At 31.1% G+C, this 13556-nt stretch overlaps 1 protein-coding gene across 1 annotated transcript; it reads left to right on the top strand.

Annotated features, from left to right (window-relative positions):
* The first annotated feature begins 7267 nt into the window (after positions 1-7267).
* On the top strand, positions 7268-13407 carry LOC133706275 (uncharacterized). Its single transcript, XM_062131772.1, has 13 exons — positions 7268-7656; positions 7859-7921; positions 8084-8170; positions 9432-9530; positions 10060-10155; positions 10302-10367; positions 10473-10563; positions 10828-10895; positions 10996-11061; positions 11700-11750; positions 11886-11950; positions 12483-12565; positions 13145-13407. Exons 1-12 carry the CDS (start codon positions 7471-7473, stop codon positions 12538-12540), a joined length of 996 nt encoding a protein of 331 aa, XP_061987756.1. The 5' UTR covers positions 7268-7470; the 3' UTR covers positions 12541-12565; positions 13145-13407.
* The last annotated feature ends 149 nt before the right edge of the window (positions 13408-13556 follow it).

Below are 13556 nucleotides of genomic sequence, written 5' to 3'. Positions count from 1 at the left end.
CCGCCGTTGAATGCTGCCCATGATGATGATGATGATGATGATGATGATGCAACTACCACTGTTGTTGGGCCCCGCTTGTTGTTTTTCTTTATGATGGTGCGATTTATTGCTACATTTACGGTGGCGGCTCCAGCTACGAGTCGGGGAATTGTGGCCACCCCTGCTGATGGAGCTGGAGGAGGAGGAAGCAGAGGCGTCGATTGTGGCGGGGATGGGTCCCACCAGGAAGAGTTGCTCCTGCATTATCGTTCGTTTCTCAGATGATGCACATGCAGAGAGGGAATCAAGTGAGCGCGACCCTTGTTTTTCTTCCATTTTTGTTAAATCACAAAACTACTACGTGAAGCTTGGAAGATCTCTCAATTGTATCCCCTGAGCCGTAAATTAATTTAGAGAAATGTTAAAGATTTAATTTTTCCCCAGAAATCCTGCTAATTGTTTCGACTTTTCACTAATTTAATGGTCTTGTATGTGCTCATAGAGGCCAAAAATCACATAGCAAAATCTTCAACAAAGTTACATTTTGTCACCTACAATGAGATAAGAAGGATCACAAAGCTTGATAATGAAAAAAAAATCTAAAATACTAAAATTAAAATCTAAGAAGGATTTTAGAGAACTTTTATTAGGTTTCACACAATTTGACTTGGGTATAAACTTAACTAAATTAAATAAATTAGTTTATTTTAACTAGATAATAAAAAATAAATAACGAAAACAAATTGATCAAATTAAAAAAGAGTTATCATAATAATCTAGGGAAAAATGTTTTTTTTTTCAAAAATAGACAAATAATATGGCTCAATTCCCCACTCATTAAATATAGAAGGGTAAAATTATGTAAAAAAAACCTAAAAAATTCAACCTAAGTCAACTTGAGTTAGTATAACAAACATGTAACTTTGATAATAAAAGCTAAGATAACCTGGGTTATCTCGACATACTTACAGTCCGGATCATGAGTTTTTGAATAACCTAATATAAAAGAAAACGATAAAAATCACAAAGTCTATTTAAAAATAAAAAACACAACATTAACCCACATTAACTTTTCAAATTCATGATCTCAGTTATTAGACCGAAAGCATTCTATTTAGAAAAATTAAGAAATTCAATTATCAATTAATTAAATATTATAGAATGAGATTAAAAGAAGAATTTAAATTTTACTAAAGTAATCAAAACAAAAAATAAAGATCAAAATTGAAATACAAAATAAATTTTATTTTTGATTGAAGGGTGAAATTAAAAAGAAAATTCAATTTAAATAAAAAACAAAAAAAGGGATCAAAATAAGACAGACAAACAAATTTTTTATTAAAATATGAAATTGAAAAGAAAAATTAATTCAATAAAAGGCTCAAAAAAATCAAAAGAACAAGAATCAAATTAAAAAAAATAATATATGATAAATTGAGATTGAAAAATAAAATTGAAAATAAATAAAACTTCTATAAAAAATCCAAGAATAGAAATTAAAAATTCAAAAGAATAAAAACTAAAATTAAAATATCAACAACAAAGAAGGTTAAACTGTAATTTTCAAGGGAAAAGAGAGAAAAAAAAGCACTTCAACAATAAATCATCCCTTCAACATTGACACATGTCACACCAATAAAAAAAAAACACGGCAGTGCTTTCAACGACATGATAAAAAGATATTTTTGGTGCCGACGAGTGTGCCACGTATAACTATATCTTTTTGTTTTCTTATTATTTTTATATATAATCAAATGCCAAATTATCCCTAAACTAACTTGATACTAACATAAAAAAAAACATTTGACACTGGTTTTAATTTGTTTTTGTTTTTAAAAGTACTTTAATCATTTCACTATATTTTTTTGTTATATATATATATATACACATATACACACATACCAAATTGTTTCTGGACTAAGCTGATGATAATAAAAAAATTCATTGTGTAAAATATAAAAATTCCCCTTAACACCGATTTTAATTTTTTTTGCTTTCAATTTAATTATTTCATTGTGTTTTAAAATAAAAAATAATATATTTGTCCAACAACCGAAGGGCTTGTGTAATAACTTTTACTTCCCCGATAACAAGTGTTAAGTTTTGTTTTATGAGAAGGGAAAAAAATCGTGCTTTCTCTTCCTGATTTAGCCTTTGTTAATGCTAGATGATCCAATGTAACCTTAAAATGGTACTGTTGACAGTAATATATAGAAGGCTGCAGCTAATTATTTAAATTCCATAATTCTTTGTAAGCATATTTGAGCTACTGTTAAATATTGTATCAGTAGCAAAAGGAGAGATTGTCTACCAAGAGAAAAACCAAAGAACAAGAAGAAAAAGAAGAAGAAGAAGAGAGAGATGGCAATCTGATGGCGACACTATCAGCAAATCTGTGCCACTGGCAACACATAGCGTGCAATCCAGAACGCTTGAGCAGCGACCTAGTCAGTCTTGCTGCATCTCCACCTTGGCCGCCTTCTTGCTCTCTCTTTCCGGACCTATCTCTGCTAGAACCCCAGCCCTGCCAATCTCTCCGATCTTTATTCCGATTCAGGTAATGATTGATGGATTATTGTGCCGTTGCCGTGAAATGAAGCCGGTCGTTGTGTCTTTGTTTAATAAACAGGAGAGGGATAGATTCTGTTGCGAAGTCTTGTCTGATTACTCCACCCTTTGCTCAATCTGCGGAAGGACACTTCCCTCGTGTAAGGCAGTATTTGGTCATATGATGCGTGGGCATCCCAAGCAGAGGGTCTTTTCCACCGACCTGAGAAGGAAGAAGAAGAAGGTGAGCAGCAGAATTTACAGAGACAGGTTAGTAGCTAAGAACCCACCCCCATTGAATCCTGAAACAGAGACCTTGCAGGAGAGGCACAAGGATCCAACGGGAGTTACAATTTACATAAACACAAGACATGGTGGTGATTTCTTGATTCAAAGACAGGAAGTGAAATTCTTTACCTCGTTAACCGCCGCCCTGTGGCGGTAATGTCTGTCTGAAATGCCATGGACAACGACCTCGTGCAAAATGCTCATAAATATCCGCATCAAACTAAAAACCAAATCTTTTTGTCTTCGATCGATGGTGTCTGTGGTTTACAGAAGCAAGTTGGGTTTATATAGATGCAAGAAAACTCCATTCAATATCTTTGTTTTTGCTAGATAATTTCGTCATTAAAACCTTTCCCGAATTCTCACATATTTTTGCCATCAATGACTTCTCTTATTAGACTATGAAATCAAGGATTTTAATTCAAAAGGAAACCTGCAGATATTACCTTCTCTTTTTGTGGATTTGTATCCTCTTTTGTTTTGTTGTTCCTTCTTTTAACCTGATCATCACCAATTTATATTTTAATGGTTTAGATTAAATGAGATTAAAAAAAATTAATATTTATATTTTATGTTATTAAAATACTTTAGATTCTCATAAATATGTTGTATAGAATTAATTAAGCATCTTTTTATTAAACGTTTTGATTGAGTATTTAAATTCATGATCTCATGATAATGTGTTTTTTACCAAAACATTTAATTGTAAATAGAAAATATAATGCAATAAAGATGTTTAATTTTTATTTAATTATATTGAAATAAAAATGTTTCTTGCAAGAAAAGTAATAATCCTAACTCCATTGAAAAACAAATTCTAGTATAATTCTTTTTTATTATTAATATTTTTTTCAAAATATTTTTCCAAGGTTCCTAATAAAAATTAAAAGGAATTAGAATCATTAAAAAAATCTAGATGATATAAAATAAGAATAAAAAAAATTTTCTTTACAATTAAAACCTCGTTATCTCATTAATGTGCTTTCCTTTTCTTTGTAATTTTTTGCTAAAATAATAATTTTTTTTAAAATAAATAACTTATCAAAACCATAAATGCCAATTTTAGTAAAATAATGAAAAATAGATATTTTGATATTTCCTACACGAATCTATTAGAAAAGAAAAGAATGATATATACATGCACTATATTAAAAAAAAACAATTTGAAATCAATTTTTTTAAACTAATTATATGATTATAAAAAAGCATTCGTAAACAAAAAAATAAATAAAATCATGAAATAAAAATATATTTTGTTTTTCAAAAGTATCTTTTATTATTCACGCAATATTTCTTGTTTTTTTACCTAATATTTTTTTATAAGATCCATCATCCACTTAACAAGAAATTCAAAAAAGAGTATTTGGAGCAACTATAATAACCAGAACTTTATTTTCATGATGGCAAAAATAATAATAAAAAATTTCATGGAAATTCAAATAAAATAATTAACACAATGATTATTAACATAATAAAAAGGCAAGAATCTCATTCAAAAGATCAATATTATATTTAATTGATTGATATCTTATAGAATGATATCTCGAATATACTTTGAACAAACTTAAAAAAAATAAAAATTATGAAGAGCTATATAAAAAAAAGAGTGTCTATTAATATTATAAAAAATTATCATAATCTTATCTAAAAACAAATTTCAAAACTAAACTGTATTTAATAGAATAATTTTAAAAAAATAAATGGTTTCCCTAGGGGTTGTTTAACAATTTTAAAAGATTAAATATTATTTTTTAAAAAAAATTATTGCTATTTGCAATGTAGACTTTAACTCGTGACGATCCCGCACTATTCAGAAGGCATATGTTAGATTGTCTAGTTATCAAAATCAAGCGTCTGTGTTGGTGTTTGGAGTAATACGTCATCCTTTCGTGTGTTAGTATGGTTGGTGGATGTGCAATATATTTTTTATTTTACTTTCTCTTATCTTTTTTATAATCTAGAAATCCGTGCCAACCCTTTAAAAATTTATTATGTCCTCCTTTTTATATCTTTATCAATTTTAATTCTTATTTTTTTTATTACCTTTTGTTTTACTTTAATGCTTTTTGAAGTGTTTTTTTCTATTCTGTCCCTAAACATTTTATTTCATTTTATTTTTTATTATCCAATCTAATCTTTATTCTTTTAATTGTTTTTTCTTTGTGTTTTACCCTTTTATTTATTTTTTTCAATTTCATTCCTTATCATTTTATTTTATTTATTTATTTTTATCTAATTTTGGTTCTCAATCTTTTGATTTCTATTTTCTTATCCTTTCTTGAATTTTTTTTATTTTATCCCTTACATTTTATTTAATTTAATTTTTTTATCCAGTTTTGGTCCTTATTTTTTAATTGTTATTTTTTTTATTTTTCAATTTAGTCCGTAATTGTTTTTTATGTACTTTTTATATCAAATGTAGTTCTTATTGTTTTAATTACTATTTATTTTATTTTAAATTTTTTTTACGATGAAAAGTTTTACTTCGTGATTTTTATTGTGTCTATCTCTCTATATACTAGTTATGGTCTCATGACCCGCACTAGTTTACAATAATAGCCCGGTTTAAGTTTTGTTTTTTAGGCCCTTTATTAAAAAGTAATTTTTTTAATTTTATCATTCGACATTGGGTTATTAGGCCTTGAGCTTCGTTATTTTTTTCACTTATATTTTTGTGTGTTTATCTCAATCTCATATCCCGGGTAATGAGTTAGTCAAGTTGATCTAAGCTGACTAAGATTTTTTTTTTTCTCAATGTTTTTTCTATGAAATTAATTTTATTTTTCCGGTTTCATCATTTCACTAAATTGTTTACTCTTAAGGTTTGTAATTTCTCTATTTTTTTTTGTGTCAGGTTATCCTGAGTGTAAGTTAGTCAAGTTAGCCCATAGTTTTTTTCAATGTTTTCTTTATTTAACTTTGATCTTTTTTACCATGTTTTTTTTATTTTTTTTATCTTGATCTCATATCATAAGTGGCGAGTTAATCAAGTTAACCCATATTTACCTAAATTTTTTTCTTCACTGTTTCTTTTTTTTTTTTATTTTTTTTCCAGTTTTATCAATTGAGATTAGGTTTTTAGTCCTTGAACTTTATGGTTTATTTTTTTATTTTTTTTCTATAAAATTATTTTGATTTCATATCCTGAATTATATATTAGTGAAGTTAACCTTTTAGGCCATGTTTGTTTCCCGGAATTTATTTTCTGGGAAACCACTTTCCAAATTTTTCTGTGTTTGTTTGCCATTAGGAAAGTTGGTCAACGGAAAACACTTTCCGGTCAACGGAAAACACTTTCTGGTCAACGGAAACACTTTTCGGTCAACGGAAAACACTTTCCAGTCAAAGAAAAATTTGGTTTGATTTCTAGGAAAGTGTTTTCCCTTTTGGCTGTGTTTGTTTTCCGGAAAGTGATTTCCGGGAAACCACTTTCCAAACTTTCTTGTGTTTGTTTGCTATTGAAAAAGTTGGTCAACGGAAAACACTTTCCGGTCAAAGGAAAATTTGGCTTGATTTTCAGAAAAGTGTTTTCCTGAAAAATTTGGACGGAAAACACTTTCCGGAAGCTGTGAAAAATTTAGAAATGTCATTATTTGGTAATTATATCAAATTTGATCCTCAAATTTTTGATTGCTATATATAATTTGTTTTGAATATTTATTTTTCAATTTCATCTCTTAAAATTTAATTTTTATATTAAATTTGGTCCTTATTTTTATAATTGCTATTTGCTTTTTCCTTATCATTTTTTTATTGAAATTTTTTATCTATCAAATTTGGTCCTTATTCTTTTGATTTTTACTTATTTTATTTGAAATAATTTATAAAATGTTAATTATTATTATTTTAATTTCTTCACCTTTTATTTTTTTTAATTTTTTAGATTTGATCTCTATTATTTTGATTATTATTTATTTTATTTGAGATAATTTATGAAATTATATTTTTTTTCAATTTCATTCTTATTCAACTTTTTAATTTGTAAGATTTGTTTCTCATTATTTTAATAAACTTAAAAAAATAAAACATTAATAAGTTATTTTCCAGCTCATTTTCCATAACATAACCAAACACTGAAAAGTGTTTTCCAACTTATTTTCTATTACACTACCAAACATCGGAAAATACTTTCCCGGAATTCACTTTCCCCGGAATTCACTTTTCAAAAGGAAACTACTTTCCTGCAAACAAACGGGGCCTAGTTAGCTCAAGTTATTATCATCTAAATATTTTTTTTACAATAATTTTTTTTTAACCCAACCTATATAATATAGCGTGGATAAAGTATCTAGTCAAATTTAGAACTGGTGTCAAAGTGTTTGGAGTGCATTGATATCAGAAAATACCACAATGGCCCCTTAAGATTTTATAATCTACTTATATAATCCAATGGACCTGTCCTATTTTCATTTTCATCCCTCCTTCCTTCAATTTAACATTGGCCATGAAATTGAAAAATCTAGTTCCGTCACTCTATGCCTCTAAAGCAGCTGAACAGCGCAGCTTGAACTCATCTATTTTCCTCGTCCCCTTCCATTTTCAAGCCATAACCCCCCTCCAAAAAAACAAAATAAAATATACTCGGAGTGATTAATTGAATTTATTATTAAGAATAATAAAGTGCCTGTGGTTGTTGGGTGCTTGCAGTGCGTGGCAATGAAGACCATGGCAATTGCCTACACGCCCCCTCTGTTTTCGCCCTTTTTAAATGTCAATTTAACAAGGTTATCTTCTTCTCTCTTATTACCATTTTGCCACTCCTCTTTCTCTCCGACTCTCAGTCGTTGTCGTCGTCGACCTCGCTTTCTTTCCATGGCTTCTCCAACCCAGTCTTCCAATCAGGTGAAATGAAATACTTTCACTTTTTTCTTTTTGATAGTAAAAATCATTCCTTTTTGTTCATTCCTTAATGGGTTTAATTTTCTAAGGGATTTTATACTTGTTAGTGCAAGCTTTAAAAGCGATACATATTAGAAAGTTGATTTTTAACATTTTTGATTAATGGGTTCTTAATTAATAAGTTGTTTTGTTGCTATTTGATCAGGCTGTGTCAACTGGGGATGTTAACACTGATGCCGATGTCTTCCAGTTGATCCGAACTCACCAGGTAGCCTTTCTTTTATATCTGTGTTGTGTGTGTTTGTGGGTTGACGTGTAAATTCTTGGATGTTGATAACAATATCAGTATTAGTGGTTATGATCGTATGTGAGCAGAATCACAGATAGTTTTTGAATCTTACTGATTGGTTTCGTGTTTGTGTTATTATAGGAAAATGCAGCTCGGCTTCCCCCGGTTGAAGAAATTAGAACTTTGCTTAATCAGAGCACGCGTGGCATGCTTTCAACTTATTCTCAGGTTTGTTGTTCATGCAATAGTTAAATATTGGAACTTGTTAATTATATGAGAAAAAATGGAATTAAATTCTTGATCCTTGAAGTGGGCACAACTGAAGGGTGTTGTTCGTGATGCTAGTGTACTATAATTTATGGTTGTTGTTATCAGCATAGTACGGCTTTATATTTAACATTTCTCATGGAAGGGTGAGAGTTCAGAGTCCTCTGAGGGAATCCTTTCAGTTTTGTGTTTGATTTGTCTGTTATATATGCATCGTAAATCTGCTTGTATTGGAATTAATGTTGGTGGTCTAATTTGATATTACTAATCCAACAGTAGGACAAGAGGGAGGCTTGTGGGAGGTTTGTAGTTGGTGCAAACCTTGTCATAACCTTATCATGGTACAAATCATGATAATAATAAAAGGATTAGAAAAGAATGAGTCCATTTAGAGGAAAGGTGGAGGTGATACCGATTAATAATAAGTTGAGAAAGTGTGTTTTAATTTAGTTTGACATTTTACAATGTAGACATGCAAATACATCAGTTTTAAAAAAGTGATTGGATTCAAGTTGTACGATCAAAATAGGAGAAAAGTGGAACGGAAAAATAAGGTAGAGCGAAGCAGTAAAAACAAAGAATCGAGTATCATGATAGCTCATAAATATTTTTTCCGTAAACAAAAAAGAAGAATAGAGGAAAAAAGAAAGAAAGAATATAGCTTACTACAACTATCTGAGACTGGATTTGGTTAAGCTGAATTCAATAATGTTAGTATGCATCCTGCTGAGCACCCCTTGCAGTGTGGATAGTGCTCATCAAACGTTTTTTGTTTGTGCATTTAGGAGAACAACTAAATAAAATAGCTGCCCTTTCTCATTTGATTTTTTCCTTCAATTTGCTTATCGGAGACTTCCTTTTGTCCAACCTTTAACGAGTTGCTATGATAAAAAAAGGATAACTAGTTGTTTCTGTTGCTTAAACTGGTGAATTAAGAATGGACACTGTAATATGGCTGCTTCCCTTGTAACCCTGTTCATAAATCACAGAGTAAAGGTTAAGCTACTACTTGCATAAAGTTCTCTGAAGTTATGGCTGCTGCTATAAACTATATGGTGAATCCAAGGTAAATTATTATCAAACAATGGGTTGATTAGGTACTGATTTTCTAAATCAGTTGCTTGCAAAACAAAGCAGTTGGTTTACATTTGAGCGTCAATTCATTGCTTAGACTACTTTCTCGTATGTTCATGGACTTGCTGAAATTTCCTTGATATGACAGAAGCATGAGGGTTATCCATCAGGGTCAATGGTTGATTTTGCATGTGATGCTGATGGTTCTCCAATATTAGCAGTCAGCAGCTTGGCAGTTCATACAAAGGTATGATCCATTCACTCTCTATCTTGTTCAAATATTCTTTAATTATGAAAACACTTCATGTGATTATAAAATAAAGAACAAATCCAATTGTGATAAGTCATATAGGTAAAGAGATTTATTCATTGATGAGAAAAAGAAAAAATGTGAATGGTGATAAAATAAATTTAGATTTTAGAGATATGCCGCTGTGAAAAATGACAGGTGTGATTCTCTTAGATTGTGAACTTGTATATCTATCATTTTTTTGTGTTCTTGTACATGTAAAAATCTGTGAAGCCTATTGGTAACTGTTAGCCCAAACTTGAATTTTACATAATGATTTTGAGAAATAAAAGTCTGATCAGCAAGATTGATTGATCTCATACTGTTCAGTTCTAAATATTTATTGTAACAGTCTTCTGCATGTGTGCGCCATGGAGCCACTAGACTAAGCTGAATTCTCCTTGCTAAATTCTGTTCTTTAACCTATCTGTGGTTCTTTTGGAGGTCCTTGTGTCCTATATGTTTGAAAAATTGCTGCTTTCTGCAGGACCTATTAGCCAATCCTAAATGCTCATTGCTTGTTGCCCAAGATCCTGAAGACAGGACAGATTTAGTAATCATCCTGCACGGTGATGCCATTCCTGTAAGTGTTTTCTCCTTTTTCCTTGTGATAATTTCCTAAATGTTTCTGCATATTAATTTTTACTTTAGCAGATATTGTACCTTCACTGCATCATAATTTTTTTGGGGCGATATGAGTTTTGAACTTTTTTTTGTTCAATTGTTTAGGTTTCTGAGAAAGATATAACTGCAGTTCGAACAGCATATCTAGCAAAGCATCCTGATTCATTCTGGGTAACTTGTTTCCTCTCATTTTCTATCATGCTTCTTTTTTTCCTCAAATGTATTTTTATTGCTATTTGTCAAGGTAGAGACTTAATTATCTCTTCCACTATCAAGGTTGACTTTGGTGATTTCCAATTTATGCGCATTGAACCAAAAGTTGTGCGATATGTTTCGGGAGTTGCAACTGCTTTGCTTGGATCCGGCGGTGTGTATACTATCCTGCTGGTTTCATTTTTCTAAAGCACATCATTGTCTATAATTCGTTTCAAGTCATTGGGAGTGGGTTTTGGTAATCAAAAAGTCATGGTCGATAGCTCATCAATAGTTTTGCTGTTTTACTGTTGTATACTATTTCTGGCTTACCATGCTTTATTGCCACGTAGAAATTTGTTTATAGTGTTGTTATTTTTTCCACTTCAATCCACTTCAATTTATTTCATTTTTTACTTACAATTGTTAATAATGACAGAATTCAGCAAAGAAGAGTATCAGACTGCTAAAGTTGATCTAATTGCTCAGTTTGCCAAACCTGTTGCGGTATATTGCTTATAAATTAGATGCCGCATATATATGACATATGCCCTGTTTATTATTTCTGTTTCTTTCTTTTCTAAATGAAATCATATGGCTTTGTCAGTCTCATATGAACAGAGATCATGCTGAAGATACAAGACTCATAGTGCAACACTCAACATCAATTCCGGTAATTTTCAATACCATAAATATCATCTTATATATGTCTATTTCATAAAGAAACGGGACAGGTCATTAATTATAAGCCAGAACACAACAGTTAATTTATTTCGAGGTCAACAAATCTTAGTTTTGTGGCTTCAAAATTAGCTGGTCACAAGGAGTAAATAAACTAATATATGTGTTTGTAAGGAATAATGAGTTTGATAAGCTTGGTGACACTTTAGTTACTGAGGAGTAAAGGGAGGGAAGGCAATTGCAAACTCTTTCATTCACTGTATATAATATGCTGTATATGCATGATTTTTTGTTTCCCTTACGTTTTCTCTGTTTGGGCCAAAATTAAAGAGGGACAAAAGTATAACTCTTCCTTTCCATTGCATCGAGGATAACCTTTTTATGCATGTTTTAGTATGGCATCTAGACTCATGGTTAAAAGTATGATCATGGTTCTCTTTTGTTTTTCTTTCTTTCTTTCTTTCTTTTCTTTTTTGTTATTTGATGAACAAAAGAAAAGGAACTTCATGAAAGATTTTTTTTTATCTAGTCTCTCTGTTTCTCTGTAGTCCCTTCTGTTTCTCCTTTCCCATCAAAATTGAGCAAAAACAGCAAGCAAGATATCTAGGCTGATTTCATATCTTTTATCAGGTGGACTCTGCTTATATGCTGGATGTGGACAGTCTTGGATTCAATGTTAAGGTATTGCTTTTGTGTGACCATGTAAAGGCCTCTACATGCATTTAAAAATTGCATTATCTTTATGAGGTTTACTTTCTTGAGAACTGTTTTACCTCTCTCTTCTTAACTCTCAAAATGTTTTGATCTCTTTTGCAGGCTGCTTATCAAGGAAAAACTTACAAGCTTCGAATTCCTTTCCCTAGACGTGCAGAGGATAGAAAGTAAGAGTTCTATATTATGTCCTTTTCTTGGTTGGTGGGGTTGACTTTTCAACATTTGCTTCTTCAGCTTCTTCTGTTCTTGTATTGTTTTTTTAATAATCATGAAAAGGTATGTGCGGGTGTCTTGTGTAGATATTGGCCAAGCTAATTTGAGGATTTGATTGGCATATATATGGTCATTTGTTCTTCTTGAGCATGGTTAATGTTTGATCCTAGTCATTGTTATTAAACCCACCCCTGCCTACTGGAAAACTGATATTTTTCTTCATAAATTTTTTTACTGGCTTTGATGCCCTGTCGCCAGGGAATCTAAAGGGACATCATCTCCTGCCTCTGTTGAAATCCTTTTGCAATAAAATCATGCAGGTCAATATGTTCTGCCCTGGTTTTGCAGGCCTCCTCGATGACAGAATCTTTCTAACATGCACCATTTTCATATTGTAAATCACAGATTTATTAGTACCTATACGTCCTGTCTGACTGCATTATTTTATTTTGAATTCTGATAAGTTTGTTTTGCTGTATTCTGTAGGGATGTGAAGACTCTGGTAGTAGAAATGCTTCAAGCTGCGAAATCTCAAATTAACTGATACCATGCTGAACAGATAGGAAGAGGTTTGTTTATCTTATTATCCAGCAATGAAAGAAAATTTATCACTCTTGAGCATGGAAACCTCGTCTTGTTCAATGTGACTTTTAATTAAAATACAATCTTATAAACATATTATGAGCTTGCATTGCATATCCTAACAACTACGGTTTATTGAGGGAATCAATAAGACCTTTTTTTGGGATACTTGAATTTTTGAATCTTCATTTTAAATTTCATATTAAATAAACATTGAGCTTGATTTATGTCACGTAAATCTGAAATTATTTGCACAAATTTCATTTTACTTTCTAGAATTCCAGGTTGATGAAGTTTTTGGAGGATTTGATTTTTTTATATGTCCATCACTACCATCATCACCATTTTTGTTCTTACACTGCTTCTATAGCACATCACAGTCCTGATTGATTCCAGAATCAAAGCATTCCCAGTACTGAATCATTCACTCTTGTCATTACATTGTACCATCCTGTACATTGCATTAAACCTTGGGATCACCAGATGCTATGAATGGCATCTTGGAAGTCATCTTCCTAGTGGGGTGTACCATTCTTCTGAGATGTTCTTTTGTTGTGTCGGTGTAGGATTCTGCACGATGTCAGAAAGTGGATCCTCATATGTAAATGATGTTACTGTATACGATGTTTCTGGAACACATCACAGACAAATACAAACATCATATCTGCAAACTAAACAATCATCTGGCTTTTGGCTTGTTCCTCTGTGAACTATTGACATTTATCATGTTTTCTAAGAGGTAACATTGTAGAGGGTCAGAATAAGAAAAGATCTTGTATAAGTTTGTAAAGAATGTCCATTTATAGTTGTTCAACACTTTTCTTCTGCTTCTTCCTTCTCTCTTGGTTTGTTGTGTGTTTGCAATGCATTGTATTTTGAACAAGAGAGGGAACAGTTTCTATGCTGAAGAAAAAGGATTGAGCTTCTTAACTAATAAATTGAGAAATCCATTAGACGAAAGAAGCTGCCTCCCTAACC

Source organism: Populus nigra, chromosome 11, assembly GCF_951802175.1.
Source record: "Populus nigra chromosome 11, ddPopNigr1.1, whole genome shotgun sequence".
In the NCBI taxonomy this organism is placed as follows: Eukaryota; Viridiplantae; Streptophyta; class Magnoliopsida; order Malpighiales; family Salicaceae; genus Populus; species Populus nigra.
Note: the sequence above shows the minus strand (reverse complement) of the source record. Positions and strands in the feature narration are given on the sequence as shown.

What these genes read in the sequence shown, in the direction of transcription:
- LOC133706275 (XM_062131772.1), top strand. Translation starts at nt 7,471, where the DNA reads ATGAAGACCATGGCAATTGCCTACACGCCCCCTCTGTTTTCGCCCTTT. An exon ending in TGCTTTCAACTTATTCTCAG is followed by an intron (nt 8,171 to 9,431) that starts GTTTGTTGTTCA and finishes TTGATATGACAG; the next exon opens with AAGCATGAGGGTTATCCATC. An exon ending in GCTTGGCAGTTCATACAAAG is followed by an intron (nt 9,531 to 10,059) that starts GTATGATCCATT and finishes TGCTTTCTGCAG; the next exon opens with GACCTATTAGCCAATCCTAA.